This window comes from Rhinoraja longicauda, chromosome 2 (assembly GCF_053455715.1).
Source record: "Rhinoraja longicauda isolate Sanriku21f chromosome 2, sRhiLon1.1, whole genome shotgun sequence".
In the NCBI taxonomy this organism is placed as follows: Eukaryota; Metazoa; Chordata; class Chondrichthyes; order Rajiformes; family Arhynchobatidae; genus Rhinoraja; species Rhinoraja longicauda.
In genome coordinates, this window is record NC_135954.1 from 90,123,595 (window position 1) to 90,146,285 (window position 22,691).

General features: G+C 45.8%; 1 protein-coding gene across 11 annotated transcripts in view; it reads right to left on the reverse strand.

Annotated features, from left to right (window-relative positions):
• Window positions 1–22,691, reverse strand: part of invs (inversin) — a 169,891-nt gene that overhangs the window by 51,630 nt on the left and 95,570 nt on the right. For all 11 annotated transcript variants that reach the window (XM_078423464.1, XM_078423482.1, XM_078423427.1 and 8 more), the window contains 2 exons: window positions 12,953–13,124; window positions 1,109–1,264 (listed from right to left, as the gene is read on the reverse strand). In XM_078423464.1, coding sequence (XP_078279590.1) covers window positions 1,109–1,264; window positions 12,953–13,124 — 328 coding nt within the window. The remainder of the gene's footprint in view (window positions 1–1,108; window positions 1,265–12,952; window positions 13,125–22,691) is intronic.

A 22,691-nucleotide genomic window follows, 5' to 3' on the forward strand; every position in this document is an offset into this window, starting at 1 on the left:
CGACAGATCATAAACACTCTTCAGCAGTCAGGTGTGGATTTGTCAATGACCACTGTCCGCAGAAGACTTCATGAACAGAAATACAGAGATTACAATGCAAGATGCAAACCACTGGTTAGCCACAAAAATAGGATGGCCAGGTTACAGTTTGTCAAGAAGTACTTAAAAGAGCAACCACAGTTCTGGAAAAAGGTCTTGTGGACAGATGAGACAAAGATTACCTTATACCAGAGTAATGGCAAGAGCAAAGTATGGAGGAGAGAAGGAACTGCCCAAGATCCAAAGCATACCACCTCATCTGTAAAACACTGTGGTGGGGGTGTTGTGGCCTGGGCATGTATGGCTGCTGAAGGTACTGGCTCACTTATCTTCATTGATGATAATACAACAGCTGATGGTAGCATAATGAATTCTGAAATGTATAGACACATCCTATCTGCTCAAGTTCAAACAAATGCCTCAAAACTCATTGGCCGGTGCTTCATTCTACAGCATGACAATTATCCCAAACATACTGCTGAAGCAACAAAGGAGTTTTTCAAAGCAAAATGATGGTCAATTCTTGAGTGGCCAAGTCAATCACCCGATCTGAACCAAATTGAGCATGCCTTTTATATGCTGAATAAAAAACTGAAGGGGACTGCCCCCCAAAACAAGCATAAGCTAAAGATGGCTGCAATACAGGCCTCGCAGAGCATCACCAAACAAGACACCCAGCAATTGGTGATGTCCATGAATCGCAGACTTGAAGCAGTCATTGCATGCAAAGGGTATGCAACAAAATAATAAATATGCCTACTTTCATTTACATGATATTGCTGTGTCCCAAACATTATGGTGCCCTTAAATGGGGGGACTATGAATAAACACTGCTGTAATTTCTTAGTGGTGAAACCAAAATGAATAAAAATGGTCTTTATTAAAATCTGACAATGTGCACTTTAACCACATGTGATTATTTTCTATCACAAATCTCAAACTGTGGAGTACAGAGGCAAATAAATAAATGACGGGTCTTTGTCCCAAAACATTATGGAGGACACTGTATACCTGCACTCACAAGTATTATTCTGTTGCAGCACTTACAACAATAACAAATAAACCTAACCTTCAATGAGTGTCTGGATCACCTCCTTATGGCCCATCTCACAAGCCCGGAAAAGTGGTGTATGTTTCATCACGTCCATGGCATCTACCTGTGCCCCATATTCCAACAGCAGCTTCACTGTGCTGACATGACCTGCAAGAACTGCAGCATGCAGAGCTAGACGTGGAAAATAAAAACACCAAACATTTTCAAATGGAATTTCAACTTTTGATCAGGACCATATTGACAAATATACACAAATAAACCCTTCCAATTTAATTTCTTACATTTACAATGCACACTATATCTATTCATGGCCAATAAATACCATTAAGTACAGTTCTTAAAATACGTTGGGTATGTTTTCAAAGAAAAGTTAATGAGTCGATGTTAATTGTCCACTATCAATCAGCAGTCTTATGATCTTTAATGATTTATCTGCAGTTCATTGATAAGCTGAACATATAGAATAAGTAGAAACACACACACACATTCACAAAGCAAAATTCCATAGATGCTGGATATCTGAAATAAAACCATAAATTACCAAAAAACGCTTTGTAAGTCCTGCTGCATCCATGATGAAATAAATAAAACCAACATAAGTGGAGTTATCATGCCCTTAGTTTTCATGAAAGGTCACAGACCTGAAACATTACACACATTAATCTTACGGCAAATTCTGCCTGGCTTAATATTTCCAGCATTTTCATTTTTAATACAGGAAAGCATGACTTGTGGATCATGAAAAGAATTATCCATTTTAAGAAAGCTCTTTCAAAGAAGAGGGGAGGAGGGGAGGGGAAGGGAGGGGAGGAGGGGAATAGGGGGGGGAGGAGAGGGTGCTGCCCCAATGCAGGAGAGGTTTGGACCCAACAGGTCCACTTGGTCTAGTTGCAAATAAAACACAGGTGCTCCGCAAAACAGTCACCCACACTGCGTCTGGTCTCACCAATGTAAAGAAGACCACACCGTGTGCGGGACAAAGCTGGCGAGTGATAGGTTTATATACGTAAGTGGGAGATGGGAGGAGGGTGCCTGGTAGGTGGGTGATGTAAGAAACAAAGGCCACAGGTGAAAAGGAGACAAAAGGATGTCAGATAAGGTGAGGGGAGGGGGGAAATTAAACGTAAATCTAGCGATGTGGGCGGAAGGGATGTGGGGGGGATCTTTTAGAGAGAGAGATACAGCGTGGGAACGGGCCCTTTGGCTCACTGAGTCCGCTTCGACCAGCAATCACCCCATACACTAACACTATCCTACACTCTAGGGACAATTCTAGGGCGCCACGGTGGCGCAGCTGTAGAGTTGCTGCCTTACAGCGAACGCAGCGCCGGAGACTCAGGTTTGATCCTGACTATGTGTGCTGTCTGTACGGAGTTTGAACGTTCTCCCCGTGACCTGCATGAGTTTTCTCCGAGATCTTCGGTTTCCTCCCACACTCCAATGACTTACAGGTTTGTAGGTTAATTGGCTGGGCAAATGTAAAAATTGTCCCTAGTGGGTGTAGGATAGTGTTAATTTGCGGGGATCGCTGGGCGGCGCGGACCCGGTGGGCCGAAGGGCCTGCTTCTGCGCTGTATTTCTAACTCTAATTTACAATTTAACCAAAGCCAATTAACCTACAAACCTGTACGTCTTTGCAGTGTGGGAGGAAACTGGAGCACCCGATGAAAACCTACACGGTAACAGAGAGAATGCACAAAGTCCGTACAGACAGCATCCATGTTCAGGATCAAACCTGGGCTCTACCGCTATGCCTCTGCGACGTCCTGGGATAACAAAACCATTCCTGAACACTCTGACTGTTCTTCTGCAGATGCTTAAACATCATTCATCACCATTCCAACTAGGGCATCGATACCAAGAATGTTGGCCTGGGAGAGGACATCACACTCGATGTCAGTCTCTGAATGCGTCCCTGGGAACAGTTCGTAAATCACCAAGTCCTCTGTGACAGAGCTGTTTGGAATAAATCGTGACAGGGACTCTTGCAAACCTCTCCAGGCTCCCTTTGCAAAGCCATACTCTGTGAAGAGGTGGGCAACGGTCTCCTCTCCATAGCAGCCATTCCGAGGGCAGCGTGCACTGGTAATGTGGTTCCGGCGGGGCAGGAAGGATCTGACTGGGAGGGCTCTCCTCACCGCCAGCCAAGTCAGGTCTTGGTGCTTGTGGGTGTTCTGGCGATGAGGCATTTCGCCAGACAAGCTGGGCAGTCTGCTCTGGGAACCATGCCACAGGATCCATGGAGTCATTTCCCTGAAGTGCCTGCAGGACGTTCCGTGCTGACCACTGCCCGATGGACTTGTGGCCAAAGGTGTTGGTCCAGAAGAACCTTTCCACGAACGACAGATGGTGCGGCAATATCCAGCTGACTGGCACATTGCGTGGCATCTGCGCCAGGCCCATCCTTCGCAACACCGGGGACAGGTAGAACCTCAGCAGGTAGTGACACTTGGTGCCCACGTGCCTTGGTTCTATGCTTAGCCTGATGCAGCCACACACGAAGGTGACCATCAGAATGATTTGGACTGCACCACAGATATCGGTGTAGCGTAGTTGGATCCAATTCCTGATTCCCTCCCCAAGCCCATTTTGGAGAGCACGTCCCTCATGTACGTGTCGAAGGCCTTCTTCCGGTCCAAGCTGACCAGGCAGGCATCCACCTGTCTGCCTGCACGTAGGCAATGGTATCTCTCAGCAGCGCCAGGCTGTCTGAGATTTTCCTGCCAGGTACAGCACAGGTTTGGTCCGGGTGGATCACCTGTCTCAGAACAGACTTGACCCGGTTGACGATGGCCTTAGACAGGATCTTGTAATCAACATTCAACAAAGTGATGAGTCTCCAATTCCTTATATCATTCATTTCCTCCTTCTGCTTGTAGATTAGGGTGATGCTGTCCTTCCTCATAGAGTCTGACATGCTGCCGGCTAGAAGCATGTCATTGTACACTTCCAGCAGGTCCGGGCCCACCCAGTCAATCAGAGCCCAATACAACTCTGCCGGTAAGCCATCGCTTCCAGGAGTTTTACTGAGTCAACGGAACGGATGGAGACAATCAGCTCCTCCAGGGTCACTGGTTGGTCCAGACTCTCCTGCTTGCTGTCGTCCAAGACCTCCGTGATAGAGGACAGGAAGTTCTGGGAGGTGGTGCTGTCTGCGGCCTTTCTTTCATACAAATCCTTATAAAAGGATCTGCAGATCCTCAGCATGTCTGTCTGCAAGGATGTTACCAAGCCGTCCTCCTCCCTAGGCTGTTGATCACAGAGCTCCCCCTGTGAACCTTATGGAAGAAGAAGCGTGAGCACGTCTCATCCTGCTCCATGTGGTGGACCGGAAGATGATCTTGGAGGATTCGGAGGTAAAGAGCCGAGCTTGTCAGCCCTTCAATTCTCTAAGTTCCTCCCTCACATCCACCCCTCCCGACTGCAGAAGGAGCAGTTGCTGCAAATCTGTCTGGAGTTGACACAATTCCCTCTTACTCTGTCTTGCTCTCTGAACCCCTTTGGAGATGAAAAACTTCTTGATGTTCTCCTTGGTTGCTTTCCACCAGTGTGTCGGGGAGTTAAAGAGAGGCTTCACAGTTCTCCAACATGCGTAGTCCCTCTTTAGTTCCTCAATGTTCTCTGCAGTCAACAACTCCACATTTAACTTCCACATCCCTCTGCCCGCCTTCTGGTCCTCCTGTAGGTGACAGGAAGCCTGAAGGAAGCAGTGGTCAGAGAAGATCACCGGCGTGAGATCGGCGTGTCTACCATGACGGCCTTCGACATGAAGAGGAAGTCTGAACCGTCCGGTCTCGACCAGGTGAACCGCGGCTGGGACCCGCCTGCAGGGTCGCTGAAGGCGTCGCGCAGTTTTGCGTCTTTGACCGTCTCCATCAGGAGCTTGGAGGTGCTGTCCAGTCTTGGTCGGCACTGCCGGATCGTCCAGCCGCATCGATGATGCAGTTGAACTCACCGGCCAGAACGAGCGGCCGGGACATGGCCAGCAGCGGTGGGAGCTTCTGGAGAACGGCCAGTCGTTCAGTAGCCCCAGGTGCTGGGTGCTGGCTTCCTCAGGGAGGGGGCTGTTCTCTGGTTTAGCTGGGGTTGTTGTCGGAGGGGCCCTCCTTGTTCCAGCCTCTTCTGGGCGCACCGCCCCCTCCATCCCCTGTAGCTGGAGTACGTACGGTGCCCGAGTTCTTGCTCCTGGTCTCACGGAGCTGGGCCCGATTGGCCGCTGCACTGCTCCTGATCTCTTGGAGCTGGTGCCCATTGACCGTTGCAATGCTCCCGTTCTCCTGGAGCTGGGGGACAACAGGCGTGTCCTTTCCCTGTCCGTTCTCCTCCCCTGTTTTCTTCCTCTGCCTCCGTCGTCGGGTCCTCGATGTATGCCTCATCCTCCGACAAGGAGAGGTTGCTGGCGTTGATCTGGGAGAGGAAGGATATTCTTGCTATTGAGGGCGTGCAGCGTAGGTTTACTAGGTTAATTCCCGGAATGGGGGACTGTCATATGTTGAAAGACTGGAGCGACTAGGCTGGTATACACTGGAATTTAGAAGGATGAGAGGGGATCTTATCGAAACGTATAAGATTATTAAGGGGTTGGACACGTTAGAGGCAGGAAACATGTTCTCAATGTTGGGGGAGTCCAGAATAAGGGGCCACAGTTTAAGAATAAGGGGTAGGCCATTTAGAACGGAGATGAGGAAAAACGTTTTCAGTCAGGGAGTTGTGAATCTGTGGAATTCTCTGCCTCAGAAGGCAGTGGAGGCTAATTCTCTGAATGCATTCAAGAGAGAGCTAGATAGAGCTCTAAAGAATAGCGGAGTCAGTGGGTATGGGGAGAAGGCAGGAACGGGGTACTGATTGAGAATGATCAGCCATGATCACATTGAATGGCGGTGCTGGCTCGAAGGGCCGAATGGCCTCCTCCTGCACCTATTGTCTATTGTCTATTGTCTCTTTTCTTGGACTAGCCCTTTCCCTCCTGCCTCGGCTCTTTGGGCAGAGTCCTCTGGTGTTTCTTCCTTTTCACCACCACCCATGTGGTTGGGGGCTCGAGGTGGTCAGGCTGTCGTCACTCCTGTTCACCCTTTCTGGGGTCTTGGCAGTGGTGGGAGGCGTCTCGACCACCCTGGGGGTGTTGGCAGCAGTCCCTCTTGTCGCCTGTGCATGGGTGCAGGCTCGTTTCGGGCAGGCCCTGTAGAGGTGGCCTGCCTCCCCGCACAGGTTGCAGCTCTTGCTCTCCTTGCAGTCCTTCGTGTCGTGGCCTTCCAGCTTGCAGTTCTTGCAGACAACTGCCTTGCATTCGGCCGCCACGTGCCCATGTTTGTTGCATTTCCTGCACACCCTGGGTTGCCCCGCATAGGACATGTAGCCTTAGTTCCCTCCGATAGCGAACACCAAGGGAGGGTGGATGATGGCTCCCTTCCCGTCCACCCTCAGCTTCACCTTCATTTGCCGTTTTCTTGTCCAGATCCCGAGCAAGTCCTTCACATCCACACAGTCCCCTGCCCCTTCGACATAACGAGCAAGGAAGGTGAGGACATCCACGACGGGTACATGCGGGTTGAACACGTGCACCCTAATCATCCGTTCCTTCTTGGTGGGAAGGGTGAAGAGCGGCTGCACCTTCAGCAGCGACAGCGGAGCTTTGATCCCCTTCTCCCGGACGTCTTGAAGCATCTTCTGCCATCCCGCCGGGAACTTGAAGGTAACATCAAAGTAACCGTTACCCGGGAAGTCCTGGAGACCGTAAATGTCCTCGACCCGGAACTTGCAGGCCTCTAGCAGGATCTTCTTGGTGAAGCGGTCCCGTGAGAAGGGAGTTCCCTCACTGAGGTCCTTCACCGACACTCGCTAGGTATTGCGGATACCCTGTCTTCCCGCTCCATTTCCTGCCGCCGTCCCGCCTGGATAAGGGTGTTAGGTTGGTTATCCAACCAGCATGCATCCACCCCTAAGCCAGACTCCTGTTCACCGACGTGACCTCCAATTCAAACCGTCCTTGATCTACGATCCTCGTCCACAATCCTCATCCTCGACCCAACCAAGCTCAGATACAGATACTGCACTGATAAGAACAGGCTGCTGTTAGTGGATCATTAATACTTTGTCTTAGCCAAAAGGCCGAGAAGTGATATACCTTTATTGTGGACTATATTCCCACATTAGCCTTATCAGGTGCCTCAAACCCCCCAAAACTAGAGTCGAGGCAAGTCACCTCTAAACCCCAGGAACTCCTTAATATGAAGACTACTATCCTAAATGGGTATTTTCAAGTGAAATTGGCCTTCGGAGGTATTATGAAATGATTTATGTTTCATTAAAGCAGAATCTAAGGACTCTCACAGTTTACAGGCAGGAGTTTAATATCCACATCATGAGCACAATAGAAAATGCATGTCAGCATTATAGGGTGAGAAAAATTGACCATGGCAAATTGAAAAGACTATTTTATCACTTTTCCCTTTCTGAATGTTCGTGTGAAATATTAGATCCCAAGCCTTTAATTATACATCTTCTCAAAGGGTAGAGAGGGTAAATGTACCCCTTCCCATGACAAAATCATGTTGAGCCAAGATACATAAAAGACTGCACGCAGGCAAAAGTGTGTAACTCATATTTCAACCTATTTTATAGCATTTCTTTGGTTCATGAAATTTAATGGTCACATTTTTAATAGAGATTAAAGGTTTGGTAGAGTGATATAGAAGAAAAATGTTTTGATAGCGCATTGGGAAGTGTAAATACATCTATGAAGGAACCTAGCAATATTTTTTTGAGACGCCTTTTCTATTTGTCCACGCATTCAGTCTTTTATTGTCACTGTAAAGAACAAAACACCACAACCAATTGTTTAGCTGTGGATTCGTGTCAAATGTTCAACAGGCTCTGAAACTGCAAAGGGATAAAGAATTAGAAAAGTGATATCTTGCTGTTCAGAAGATTTGCTCATTCATGCCTTTTGCTGGCAAGTTCTGACCTTTCTGATCTCTCAATTGTGCTTAATGCTCCTCCACTTATGAAATGGTTATTGTTAATCTGTTAAACAAGTAACATATGGGATGCCCATAATGGCACAACAATAAAGAGCTGCTGTGTCAGCATGGCCTGCTTTTTTCCCAACATTGGTCTCTCTGATGTTGTTTGCTTGTTTCCCACTCCAAGTACACAAGTCGTCTTGTAATTCCAATTTTCAATGATGGAGTCACAGTGACCAGCAGGATTCTCGGGCCAGGCAAATACAAAAAGGGCTTTGTTTGAACAGCTAGCTCAACTACCGTCATGTCCAGTGACTGACGACAGCACTGGAGAGCAGTTTTTGCAAATGTGTTACTTGTTTCCGACACTAAGGAGGAGGAATTTCACTTTCACCATTAAGCTAGACAATGAAAAGCTTTCAGTGCTGTCAGTGTCTATGGATAGACAGATGGATTGAATTTCTTATGGCACAGTATTCATTTGTCACCATGGAGCTAAGCAATGCGAGACAACACTGGCAATGAACACACCCTGAGTTCAGTGCTGCAGCACTACTTATGCGAGAAGCTAAAGCCACAGTCTGCAGCAATCATGGCAGTGCCTGTGGTTACTAAAGGGGGCACCCTAACTCTTCTTTAATTCAACGTGCAAGCAGCCTAATGGCTTGAATGAGCCATGCTACTGAATAAAAACCTGATTATATATTTTACGAAATAGCTATTTGTTGTAGGTTTAGCACCCAGAACATGTACCACAAAATAATACTGGTTAAGGTTTCCTGATAGAAAACTGTGAACCCATCCTGTTGTATCCTTTTCTGGGCAATCCTATTTGTCTCCTGGTGATTTCCAAAAACACATCATAAGCTGGTGCTTTCTAACTTTAAATATTAGGTGATTTGCAATGATACACATTTGAGTGCTCCTGCATATTCTCTCCCTGTACATTATCCATACAGATGGTTATGGTTATCGACACAAAATGCTGGAGTAACTCAGCGGGACAGGCAGCATTTCTGGAGAGAAGGAATGGATGACCTTTCAGATCGAGACCCTTCTTCAGACCTGAGTCTCGACCTGAAACGTCACCCGTTCCTTCTCTCCCGAGATGCTGCCTAACCTGCTGAGTTACTCCAGCATTTTGTGAATAAACCCATTCCTTCTCTCCAGACCTGCTGCCTGTCCCGCTGAGTTACTCCAGCATTTTGTGTCTATCTTTGGTTTAAACCAGCATCTGCAGTTCCTTCATGCACACGATTATCGTTATAGTTCCATAACTAATAATATTTGTGGCTCGAATACAAGCTGCTGCATATCTCCCTCAAATGATCTTTTCATTTTCTGTGTAGTTATAGGCTTCATTTGTTTCCCTTCACTTGAGAGACGGAGTGTGTCTTCCTCTATGGAAGGTAGGATTTGAATTTCCGCAAATATTCCTCTTGTAGTCTGCTGTAACTTGGAGCTGCAGAAACCCCATTTTTTCACAACATGATTACTGCATATCAGCGGGACACAGTCCATTGAAATTTATCTTCATGGCTGTTTCAAGTTTACATAGGTGTATGCAGGGACATTTCTCTGTACCTCAGTTTCTTTCAAGAAGTGTAGTTCTTTTACTTATGTTCACATCTATATCCTAAAACCCTTGTTTGTTATCTTGTTTGTGACTGAACTTCAGCCAAAACGGTACACGATAGCACGACAATTTTAGCCCCACCTTACTCACCATTGTCACTTTAGTGATAATGCAAGTAGTTTTATTGAAATCGGTGTTATATTTTTTAAGTTATTCACATTTTAAAGTTTAAAAGGAGGGGGAAGAGGGAGGGGAGAAGGGGAAAAGGCAGAGGGGAGGGGGGTTGAGGAGAGAGGGGGGGGAGGACAGGGTGCTGCACCAATGCAGGAGAGGTTTGGGCCCAACGGGTCCACTTTGTCTAGTTTCTTCTATTTCTCGTCTCAAAATACCCCTCTGCCTATTAGGGGGATATGTACTGCATTGCATCTTGCCACAACCAAGAACCGCTCATACATTTAACTCTAACCATGCATAAATTGTATTAAAAATTACGTGCCGGTATTTCATTTTGTACCCTTATTCCATGGGCATGTAAATTGCCTGGTTATTCTGAAGGTCACATCCTTCACTCTAAACTCCACACACATATTCATGGACTGATTATTTTTCCCAAGGTTTAGAATCCTCGGGTTATAATGTGTGCAGTTATGCGTCCCAAGCAGGTTTTTTTTACGTGAAATGATAACAATAACTTAACTTTATGCAGTACGTTTCGTGTAAAATCATTTGAAGGAGAGATGAAATTAAACTGAGATCGAAGGAATAAAAGTCAAGCCATAATTTTTTTTGTGGGAAGAATGGGTACTGGAAAAATATTTTGAAAGGTAGAGTGATAAATGAAGATCTGGAAATATTTAGAATATTATATCCAGTAGGAAACTGCAAGACACGCAAGGGAACCGCCAGTGATGCCGAGATGATTTCCAGGCTCAGGAATAAGGAGGAAGTTTGTTCCGGGAGATACAGAATGAAGGTGATACAAAATTCAGAGGAATGGTGATTTGAGCCGGAGTGCAGACACAACGAAACTTTTAAATTTAGTTAACAGACTAATAGAGAATCAAGCCAGGTCAATTTGGCTTAGAGTGCAGAGTAAGCAGGAGGATTTAGCACACAACCAGATATAGCAAAATACTCACCAAATTGAAGAGAAGCTAGGTATTGGAAAAAACTAATGGGAGACAAGGACACAATGGCATAAATGAAATGGCTGCTGAAATAGTAGAGGCCACAGGATAAAACTATTCAAAGCTCGCCAAGTTTTGGGATGATACTTGTGGAATGAAAAGCTGCAAATGTGACTCTCTTGTCAAAATGGAAATAAATAGCTTGTAACCTTTGTCCTGTTAACTTAATTTCTGTGGTTGGCAAAATGCTAGTGTTTATATTCATAGACAAAATGGCGAGTCATTTAGAGAAGCTTAATGCAAGCAAACGACGTCAACATGCTCAAAGAACGAAAAATCATATTTGATAAATGTTCTAAAATTCTACAAGGATATATCAAGCAGAGTTTATAGAGGGGAACTGTAGATGTGGCATATTTTAGATTTCCAGAAAACATTTGATAAGGTGAAAAATAAAAGGCTGATGTGCAAGATAATCTCAGAGTATTGCATGAAGTATGTTTACATAAATTGATGAATAAATGTCACAGAGGAGTCCGAATAAATGGCTGTTTTTCAAGCAAAAGGAATGCAACTAATGGAATGCCCCAAGGATCAGTTCTTGGCTTTCAGTTATTTACGATATATATTAATGACATGGAGGAGGGAACAGAGTGTGAGACATCCAGGTTTTCGGATGTCACAAAAATGGATGGGAGGGAATCAACATTTCTGGAACAATTAATATGCTGAGTGAAAATTTGGAAAATGGGGGGGAAAGTGGGGAAATGTGAGGTCATGATCTTCTGCGGATGGAATCAAAAGGCACATTTTTATTGAAACGGAGTGATAGCAAATAAGTAAATTAAAGTGGAATCAAGTTGTTGTTGTGCATGAAACATAAAAGCTGGCAAGCAGGTGCAGAAAGCAATTAAGACAAATCACAAATTGTCCTTTTTTGTTTGGATTTTGAAATAATTAAATAGAGAAGTATTGTTCCAAATGTACAGAAAGTTTGTGTAAATTGGACCACTCAAGGTGTAAGATTTTGGTTCTCTTATTTAAGAAAGAATATACAAGAATTGTTGGTATAGCCAGAAGAAATATACAAAGTGTGCTGGTGGTGCAGCATGTTTTAATAAAGATTGTCTAATATTTCCATTAATTTAACGGTGTCAGTTGAAAAAAATAGGTTTTGGTCCGAAGAAGGCTGTAAACCCAGGCCATGTAATTATTTATGCCCATAGTTATTGAGGTAAAAACTGCACCCATGTGATTCTGGCAGTTTTGGAAAAAGGCTGATATTTTTCCCAAAAATAACAGTGATAACGCATCAATTATATTTCATTAATTTAAGGCACTTTGAGTCATACTGAAAGTGAAAAGTTGCATGAAAAAATGTAAATCCATCTTCAAAGTATGAGAAAAGTAATACAAAGGCCTTGTGGAGCACTAACTTCAGTTATTACCTATAGGGATACCAATCTTTCCCTTATTGCAAGTCTCGGAACTTGCACCTACTTTTTCAGGAAAGAAAGAAAAGAATCCTGAGTATTTTGTTCAAATGCTAACTTTACCACATGCCAATCCATTAAAAAGCAACCAACCAAAAGATCTCAACCTGGTAAAGCTACAAATATGGAATATTGTGTAAAAGGGAGCTATGCATTTCCACAACAGATAATGGTATATCAGTTCTATAGTGCACTGATTTCTAGTCAAACTCAACAAAAAGCTGTTTGGAGGCTGTTTGTTCTATACCTACTGATTCCCTAAGTCCTTCCATTGTGCACAAAGCAGAATGCAATGAAATATTGTTCACTTGCTTAAATGAGTACAAGTACAGCAACATAAAAAACACCCTACATCATCCAGAACAAAACAATTTGCTGAACTGGTACCTCATCACTACATTAGATATTTATTATTTCTGTCACCCACATGTCATGGCTACAGTGTGCAGCATCTACATGATATGCTGCAGCAACTCAACAAGGATTCGTCATCATCTCTATATCAAATCCTGGAATCCCTACCCAACAGCAGAGTAGGCATCTCTTCAACACATGGACTGCATTACCACTTTCCAATGGATAACTGTGGTGGGTATTACCCGAGATAACCATCTCTCCAACAAAAAGGTAACATCATTTGTTGCATTAATTATGCTATCCAGAGTACAAAATAATCCGCCAATATTAATTGGAAGACTGACCTGTTCCACCATATTTATCTGCCATGTTGATGTCAATGTCTGATTTAACTCTTAGCATGGTTTGGAGCACATCGTCACTGCCTTTCCCAGCAGCCCACATAAATGCAGTGCGCCCTTCCAAATCTGGGTCATCTTTCACAGATGGATGGTTCAAGAATACTTCGACGGTCTCCTACACAACAAAGTAGTTGAAATCAGTTCATATAATTTGCATACAATATATTAAAAATCTATCTTTCACCAATCCATCACTTATCACTGTCTTGATTTTGTTTCAGACATTTACTGGCAATGATTTGCTGTTGCCATTCGCAGTTTATCCAGATATATCTTCTTGTTTCTTTTCTTGCTCAGTTGCCTTTCACCATGATCCCTCTGTTCATTTAATCTCTTGTACATTCCAGTAATAGATGCTTGTTATTCTCCTCCCAGTTCTGTTTCCCCTCAATACTAACCTGTTACAGCTCCAGATTTTCTGATGTAACTGGTTTGCTCCCCACAAATACTGCTTCTACTGATTTCCTGAACCAGCATTTTTATTTTTATTCCCGATTTCCAGCATCCCCAGCATTTTACTCATACTTTCACATTGTATCACATATGAACGATCCATCTATTTTTTTGAAGCCCCAGAAAATCATTGTACTCTAATTATTTTGTCAAAACTCCACTGTAAATTTGTGAAGTAAATCACACACAAAAGCAAAAACCCTTCAAAACAACTCAGCTCTGCTTAGTTTTACACAAAATGTAGAAGTCAATTAACACAGACCCTCCACAATGCATTTAACTCCAAGGAAAAAGATTCCAAAATCCTTGCTAAACCTCCCCATCAACATCCCCTCCCCCAACAAAAGGAAAATACAAAAAAAATCTTTTTAATTTTACCCACCGTACCAATTACCTTTTTAGACAATACAATACAATACAATACAATATATCTTTATTGTCATTGTACCCATTGTACCCAGGGGTACAACAAGACTTTAGTCATTTATTTTATGAATAAATATAAATATAGAAAAAACAATTGTGTCCCCCTTTTTCTGCCAAGGTGATACCTTTGAGAATATTCCTTAGCAATTATCCATTTTTGTGAAGATTCTCTGTGTAAATGTTTCAAAAAATAAAATATGCGGCGCTAATAACTAGTAACTACGGTCTAACCGATTAAAAGAACAATTGCCACAAATTATTGTTGTCACACAGGTCAAAACCAGTTATTACCCTAGTGTGCAATCATTACTACAAGTTATTCACACTCACGTTCTTATGTTTATTATTCGTAACCACTCTTTAGATCTTCTAAACTTTGCTGGCATTTATTAAAGGATGCAAATCCCAGCTATTTATTATCTATTTACTATTATTTATTAAACTGCTACATCTTCCCTGTTCTTGCACACGAGAAAAAATTACCACGAGTACTTCTCAGGAGAGCTGGGAAATAATCAAATCAAAGGGAAATGTGGCAAGGGAGGAATGTGAGGTGAAGAGATAAATATGAGAATGGTGAGGATGAAAGGAAGAAAGAGGGAACGCAAGGGACTGGCTGTGGGATAGGGAAAGAAGGGACTAGTACAATGGAAATGTGGAAGAGATAAAAGGACAAGGAGAAGAATACTGAGTGAAATCTGAAAGGATGAATGAGAATAAGTGTGGCCCAGTAGTGCAGGTGATATAGCTGCTGCCTCACAGCTCTAGAGCCCCAGGTTCAAGTTTGACCTCTGCTGCTGTCTATGAGCAGTTTGCATATTCACTCTGTGACCATGTGGGTTCCATCCAGGTGCTCTAGTTTCTACACATATCCCAGTTCAATTGGTCAATTGTAAATCACAACTTGTGTAATTGAGCAGCAGAATCTGTAAGGGGTTAATGGGAATATGGGGGGGGGGATGAAAATGTTATATATATATATATATATATATGTAGGATTAGTGGAAAAAATAGGTACTTAATGGTTGGTGCAGACTTGGTGGACCAAAGGACCGTTTCTGTGTTGAATGATTCTTATGGATAATGGTGGCATGAGAAAGCAAGGGAACTAGAAAGGGTAATAAATGGCGGAGAAATTCCTGGCATGTTGCCAATTTATACCTCTGATTGGCTGTTATCAAATGATTTTGCCTCGTGGGGTGAGGCATCTAGTAGGGAAATGGCAGTCAGACTTTCAGACACTGGTTGAAATGAGGCTGTTAGAATCCTTGAGCCAGATTTTACTGTAATTTTTCAATTATTTGGGTGGCTGGATTAAAAGTAGACTTACTTATTACCGTTATGGTAAGGGCATGATTCCAGTTTCATGTAGTTGCCAGAGCTCTTTTGATATCATCCCTAACCTGGATTTTTAGTTGTACTGTACAAGGGATGGTTCCCACTGATTGTCGCCAGATGCTTGCGCCCTTTTCAGGACGGACGATGACAGTGACGTAACATTTGAATGATGGACACGAAAAAAGAAGTTTCAAATTCCTCCTTTTTTTAGATGTTTCATCCTGCATGGCTCTTTATTTTTATTTTTTAAACCACACGTGGGCTTTTCAATATTTTTTAAACCTGGTCAAAAAATATACTCCACAAAAATTGGATTGGACAAGATTGTATAGCAGGAGCTGTAAAGGTAGACAAGAGAATTTCATTGTGGATCTAAAGTAGTAACAGGAAATTATTCTTCTAATACTTCAATGCTGTCCTCAACTGTGACACTATTCTTTACATTGAGTGGTCTCGACTCCATTCAACAGAAGTCCTTATGGTCTCACACTGCCATTGTTCTTGACTGAAAAGCAGTTAAAAAAAGCCACGTGCTAACTCAAAATTGAGGCCTCCAGAATAGACAGTATCCCTTCTGAAGTTCTGAAACCTGTTGTGAGGAGCTTTATTCATAATGTTACCACCTCAGAAAATCATAATCGGCTTCATGAAAGATGACACATCAGACTGTGGTAATCACATACGTCATAGAATATAGAGCATCAAGTACAAGACCAGGTCCTAAAGCCCACCATGTCTGCACTAACCAGGATGCCATTTTAAACTAATCATATCTGCCTACACATGGTCTAAATCCTGCCATCCCCTGACTGTTCATGTGCTTGTCTAAATGCCCCTTGAATGTAGTCGTCGTATGTACTTCCACCACTTCCCCTGGTAGCACCTTCCAGGCACCTACTGGTCTCTGCATTAAAAAAAATTGCCTTACAAATCTCATTTATACTTTCACTTCTCAAGTTAAATCAAGTATTACCCTCTAGCATTTAACATTTTCACACTGAAAGACTCTGATTATCTACACCTCATAATTTTATATACTTCTATCATAATAATAATAATAATAATAATATATTTATTTTATATAGCGCCTTAACACATGCACAAAGCGCTTTACAAATACAATTAACATAGAAACAAACAGACAAACTATCCTGACGGAAAAGCGGCGAATAATCAACGCCAGCGTCCTCTCACGTCAGGGTCCAGCAGTAGACATTAAAGAACACAAGACACACAGATACAATTTTTTACACAAAACAGCCATCACAGTGATTGCTCTAGGCATACCCTCACTGTGATGGAAGGCAAAGTCTTATCTCCTCCTCGTTCTTCATGTCGCCCCTTAGCCTCCAATGCTGCAGAGAAAACAATCCAAGTTGGTCCAATTTCTCCACCGCTCTTTGAGCCAGGCAGTATTCTGATGAACTTCTTTTGCACCCTCTCCAAAGCCTTTGCATCCTTCCTATAATGAGATGACCCGAACTGCACACAATGCCTCAAATGTGGTCTAACTAGTTTTATACAGCTGCAACATGACTTCCTAAATTTTCAACTCAAAGCCCTGATCAATAAAGGCAAGTATTCTGTACAACCTCTTTCCCACCCTATCCACTTGCACGGCCACTTTCAGGAAGAAATGCATTTGCGTTCCAAGACCTTCCTCCTGCCATTCACTGTATATTTTCCTCTTCCATTTGAATGCCCAAAGTTCAACATCTCGCAGTTGTCTGGATTAAACTCCATCTGCCATTTCTCTGCCAGATTTCCAAATGATCTGTCTCAGGCTGTATCATTTGACAGCTTTCCTCGCTTTCCACAATTCCACCAACTTGTGTGACATCTACAAACTTACTAATCAGCCAAACCTGCCTTTTCAGCCAAATCATTTAGGTATATTTAGGACTGTCGTATGTTGAAAGGCTGGAGCAATTAGGCTTGTATACACTGGAATTTAGAAGGATGAGGGGGGATCTTATTGAAACATATAAGATAATTAGGGGATTGGACACAGTAGAGACAGGAAACATGTTCCCTATGTTGGGGGAGTCCAGAACAAGGGGCCACAGTTTAAGAATAAGGGGTAGGCCATTTAGAATGGAGATGAGGAAGAACTTTTTCAGTCAGAGAGTGGTGAAGGTGTGGAATTCTCTGCTTCAGAAGGCAGTGGAGGCCAGTTCGTTGGATGCTTTCAAGAGAGAGCTGGATAGAGCTCTTAAGGATAGCGGAGTGAGGGGGTATGGGGAGAAGGCAGGAACGGGGTACTGATTGAGAGTGATCAGCCATGATCGCATTGAATGGCGGTGCTGGCTCGAAGGGCTGAATGGCCTACTCCTGCACCTATTGTCTATTGTCTATTGTCTATTATATCACAGTCCTAGCACTGATCCCTGCAGAACACCACTAATCACAGACTTCCAGTCCGAATAACTCCCCTCCATCACCACCCTCTGACCTCTATGGCAAAGCCACTTTTGAAAGTAATCTACCCAGTCTACATAGATCCTACGTGCCTTAATCTTCTGGATCAGCCTGTCACGAGGGACCATATTGAAAGCTTTATTGAAGTACAGCTAGATAACATCCATTCCCCTCCATCATTAATCATCTTCATCAAGATTTCACCAGAACAAAGTCATGCTTACTATTCCTAATAAGCCCATGCTTTTCTCAATGTGAGTAAATCCCATATATAGCTTTCTTCTCCAATAATTTCCCCACCACTGATGGAGGGCTGATGGTTAAACAAGATTCAAAGATCTCTGTCAAGGCTTCCCTCTTCCCTCTTGCCTCTTTCAGGCACTGGAAATGTATCTCTCTTAATGTTCTTCAAAAGACCTACTACCTTTTTTGCAAGCAACATGCCCTAGAGTAACAGTGTACCCCTTTCCGACCTTGCCTCACTCTGTGTGCTTCTCCTTGGTGAATAATGATGCAAAATACTCGCCCATTTCTTATGGCTCCAGGCATAAATGACCATCTTTGGCCTCGTGTGGTCCTACCCTTGTTTTTAATGTAGGTATAATGAAGGTACAAATGCCTTGGGATCCAGCGGGGGGAGGGGGTGGGGGGAGGGGTGGTGTCGAGAGCGTGGGTGGCCCGTCGAGAGCTGCCCAGTGGGGGGCCAACAAGAACGAAGGGGGAACCGGCGGGGGACCATCTGCTGCCAAGTGCTGCGGGAGGAAAGGATAGGACTGTTCGGTGAACTTTTGCAACTTTCTCAGAAACATGGCAACACTTGTACGCAACCTAGGTGAGATCTGCTATAAGATTTTACTGGGTTGTATGCAAAACAAAGCATTTCACTGCACCAAGGTACATGTGACAATAAAGTATCATTGATCGATTAATTGCCTTCTGTCCTTAGTGTGTGGGATAGCACTAGCGTATGGGTGATTGCGGTTGTGTGCTGGGCCGAATGGCCTGGTTCCACCCTGCAACCCTGAACTAAACTAAACATGCAACTGAGAATCTCAAGTCCAGACATTGAGAGTCCACGGAAGATAAGTCTGAGTAGAGGAAGGAGTGCACTAAGCTGTCCAGCACCTCGAGCCTCATCTGTGGAGGACCTGAAGTTCTCACATCAGCCTCATTAATCATATCAGAATTTACAGAACTAGGGTGAAGCAAGTGATCCTGAATCCCAAGGGACTAGCTAGAGTTAGAATAAGGAATATTTGGTGGATCCGATCTATGGCATGGCATCACAGAGTTTAATCAATACGACAAAGATGATATTGAATTAAGACGACAGATTAGAGAAGCACACACTGATGTACTAAAATCACATTTGTTCTTGTTAGATCTTGTCTTGAATATAAAGTACAATGTTAATCACTAAACCAAAAGAATTAAAGTCACGGATGTATGTAGCAAAACACTACAAACTCTATAATCAGACACATTAGTTCAAACAGAAAATTAGCAGAATACTGTAAACATAGCACGCTGAAGGCAAGAACTTAAATAAATATATATGCCAACCTTACTGATACCCTTGCAGTTGCATCAGTTAACAGCTTATCTTTAAAGAATATACCTAATTTTGCACATGAATGTGCCTAATGTGCCCCAGGATTCTGGAGGTTTTCTTCTACCTCGAGAAGCTGAACATAGAATGGGAGAGCAGCCATCTTGCTAGAGAAAAAAATCAACTTTAAAAAAACGGTGGGAAAAAGTGAAAGAGTGGTGTTTTTTTCTTTGAGTTCAATTTGTTACTCATCGAGGAGGCGGGACCTAGATCGACGCAGGCGTCCGATTGGCTGAGGTAAGAGACAGAGTACAGAATAAAAAGAAAGCAAGGTCCAGCACAGCGGCCTATTCACAAAATGCTGGAGTAACTCAGCAGGTCAGGCAGCATCTCGGGAGAGAAGGAATGGGTAACGTTTCGGGTCGAGACCCTTCTTCAGACTGATGTCAGGGGTGGGACAAAGGAAGGATATAGGTGGAGACAGGAAGATAGAGGGAGCTCTGGGAAGGAGGAGGGGAAGGGAGGGACAGAGGAGCTATCTGAAGTTGGAGAAGTCGACGTTCATACCACCAGGCTGCAAACTGCCCAGGCGAAATATGAGGTGCTGCTCCTCCAATTTCCGGCGGGCCTCACTATGGCACTGGAGGAGGCCCATGACAGAGAGGTCAGACTGGGAATGGGAGGGGGAGTTAAAGTGCTGGGCCACCGGGAGATCAGTTGCGTTAATGCGGACCGAGCGCAGGTGTTCAGCGAAGCGATCGCCGAGCCTGCGCTTGGTTTCGCCGATATAGATCAGTTGACATCTAGAGCAGCGGATGCAATAGATGAGGTTGGAGGAGGTGCAGGTGAACCTCTGTCTCACCTGGAAAGAATGTTTGGGTCCTTTGATGGAGTTGAGGGGGGAGGTAAAGGGACAGGTGTTGCATCTCGTGCGGTTGCAAGGGAAAGTGCCCGGGGTTAGGGTGGTTTGGGTAGGAAGGGACGAGTGGACCAGGGAGTTGCGGAGGGAACGGTCTCTGCGGAACGCAGAGAGGGGAGGGGATGGGAAGATATGGCCAATGGTGGGGTCCTGTTGTAGGTGACGGAAATGTTGGTGGATGATATGTTGGATCCGCTGGCTGGTGGGGTGGAAGGTGAGAACGAGGGGGATCCTGTCCTTGTTGCGAGTGGGGGGATGGGGAGCAAGAGCGGAGCTGCGGGATGTAGAACAGACCCTAGTGAGATCCTCATCTATAATGGAGGAGGGGAAGCCCCGTTTTCTGAAAAACGAGGACATCTCGGAAGCCCTAGTCTGAAACACCTCATCCCGGGTGCAGATGCGGCGTAGACGGAGGAATTGGGAGTAGGGGATAGACTTTTTGCAGGGGACCGGGTGGGAAGAAGTGTAGTCCAGATAGCTGTGCGAGTCGGTGGGCTTGTAATAAATGTCCGTCACTAGTTTTTCTCCTGTGATGGAGATGGTGAGGTCCAGAAACGGGAGGGAGATGTCAGAGATAGTCCAGGTATATTTAAGGGCAGGATGGAAATTGGAGGTGAAGTGTATAAAGTCAGTGAGTTCTGCATGGGTGTAAGAGGTAGCACCAATGCAGTCGTCGATGTAGCGGAGGTAGAGTTCGGGGATGGGGCCAGTGTACGTCTGGAACAGGGATTGTTCGACGTACCCGACAAAGAGGCAGGCGTAGCTAGGGCCCATGCGAGTGCCCATAGCTACGCCTCTGGTTTGGAGGAAGTGGGAGGAGTCAAAGGAGAGGTTATTGAGGGTAAGAACCAGCTCTGCTAGGCGGAGGAGAGTGTTGGTCGATGGGGATTGGCTGGTTCTACGGTCGAGGAAGAAACGGAGGGCTTCGAGACCATCCTTGTGGGGGATGGAAGTGTAGAGTGACTGGACATCCATGGTGAAAATGAGGGAGTGGGGGCCTGGGAACCGGAAGTTATCCAGGAGATGGAGATCGTGTGAGGTGTCTTGGACGTAGGTGGGGAGGGATTTGACCAGGGGGGATAGGATGGAGTCGAGGTAGGTAGAGATAAGTTCGGTGGGGCATGAGCAGGCAGAGACAATGGGTCTGCCGGGACAATTGTGTTTGTGGATTTTGGGTAGGAGGTAGAATCGGGCAGTGCGGGGCTGGGGAACTATGAGATTGGAGGCACTGAGGGATAGTTCGCCGGAGTTGGTGAGGTCGGTGATGGTGCTGCTGATGAAGGTCTGGTGTTTATCGGTGGGGTCATGGTCCAGGGATAGGTAGGAAGAGGTGTCTGATAGTTGTCGTCTGGCCTCGGTGCGGTAGAGGTCAGCACGCCAGACTACCACAGCCCCTCCCTTGTCAGCGGGTTTAATTATTAAGTCCGGGTTGTTGCGGAGTGAGTTGAGGGCTGCACGTTCAGGAGGGGAGAGGTTGGAGTTAGTCAGGGGAGTGGAAAATTTGAGGCGGCCGATGTCACGCCGGCAGTTTGAAATAAAAAGTTCTAGTGAGGGTACTAGGCCATACTGGGGGGTAAAAGTGGAGGGGGTCCGTTGGAGACGGGAGAAGGGGTCATCAGTGCGGGGTCGGGACTCCTTGCCATGGTAAAAGGCTCGGAGGCGGAGGCGGCGGAAGAAGAGCTCCACGTCATGGCGGACGCGGAACTCGTTGATGTGGGGGCGGAGGGGATCAAAGGTAAGGCCTCTGCTGAGGACCGACCGTTCGGTGTCTGAAAGGGGGAGGTCAGAGGGGATGGTGAACACCCGGCAATGGTGGGGGTTGGGGTCGGATGGAGGCAGGGGGGCAGGTGGAGGGGATGTATGGTGGGGGAGTGGTGGGTTAGCTGGGTAGAGGGGGGCATGAGAACCGATGTGGGGAGTACTGGGGGTCGCCTGGCTGGAGGGGGAAGGGGGAGACCCAGTGGAACCCCTGCTGCAGTTACCTGTAGTAGAGGGTGGGCAGTAGGACCCAGCAGTGCTGAGGGGCTCTGCCTGGTGGGGGCTGTGGGCCCAGCGCGGTGTGTGTGGTCCAGGTGGAGCTGCAGCCTGTTGTTGGTCCCGGGGGCCGGGTACAGCGACGGCTGTGACCTGTTGCTGGGCGGTGGAGTGGCGCGGGTCAGCACGGTCGCTGGGGGAGGCCCGCGGGGACCTGGAGTCCGGGTAAGTGACGGTCGGCTCGGTCAGCGGATGGCCGGGGAGGGCGTGGGCGGCGGTGAAGGGGTCGGGAAGGTCGGCGGCAGCGGTGAAGGGGTCGGGAAGGACGTGGGCGGCAGTGGCGGTGCAGAGGCCTCGCTCGTCGGCGGCAACGGCCCCGGGGAGGCGGTGGAGGTCGGCGGCGGCAGCCTCAGGTGAGTCTCGGCAATCAGCGGCCCCGGGGAGGCGGTGGAGGTCGTCGTCTGCGGCAGCGGCCCAGGGGAGGCGGTGGTCGGCGTCGGCGGCAGCGGCCCCGGGGAGGCGGTGGAGGTCGGCGTCGGCAGCCCCGGGGAGGCGGTGGAGGTCGGCGTCGGCGGCAGCGGCCCCGGGGAGGCGGTGGAGGTCGG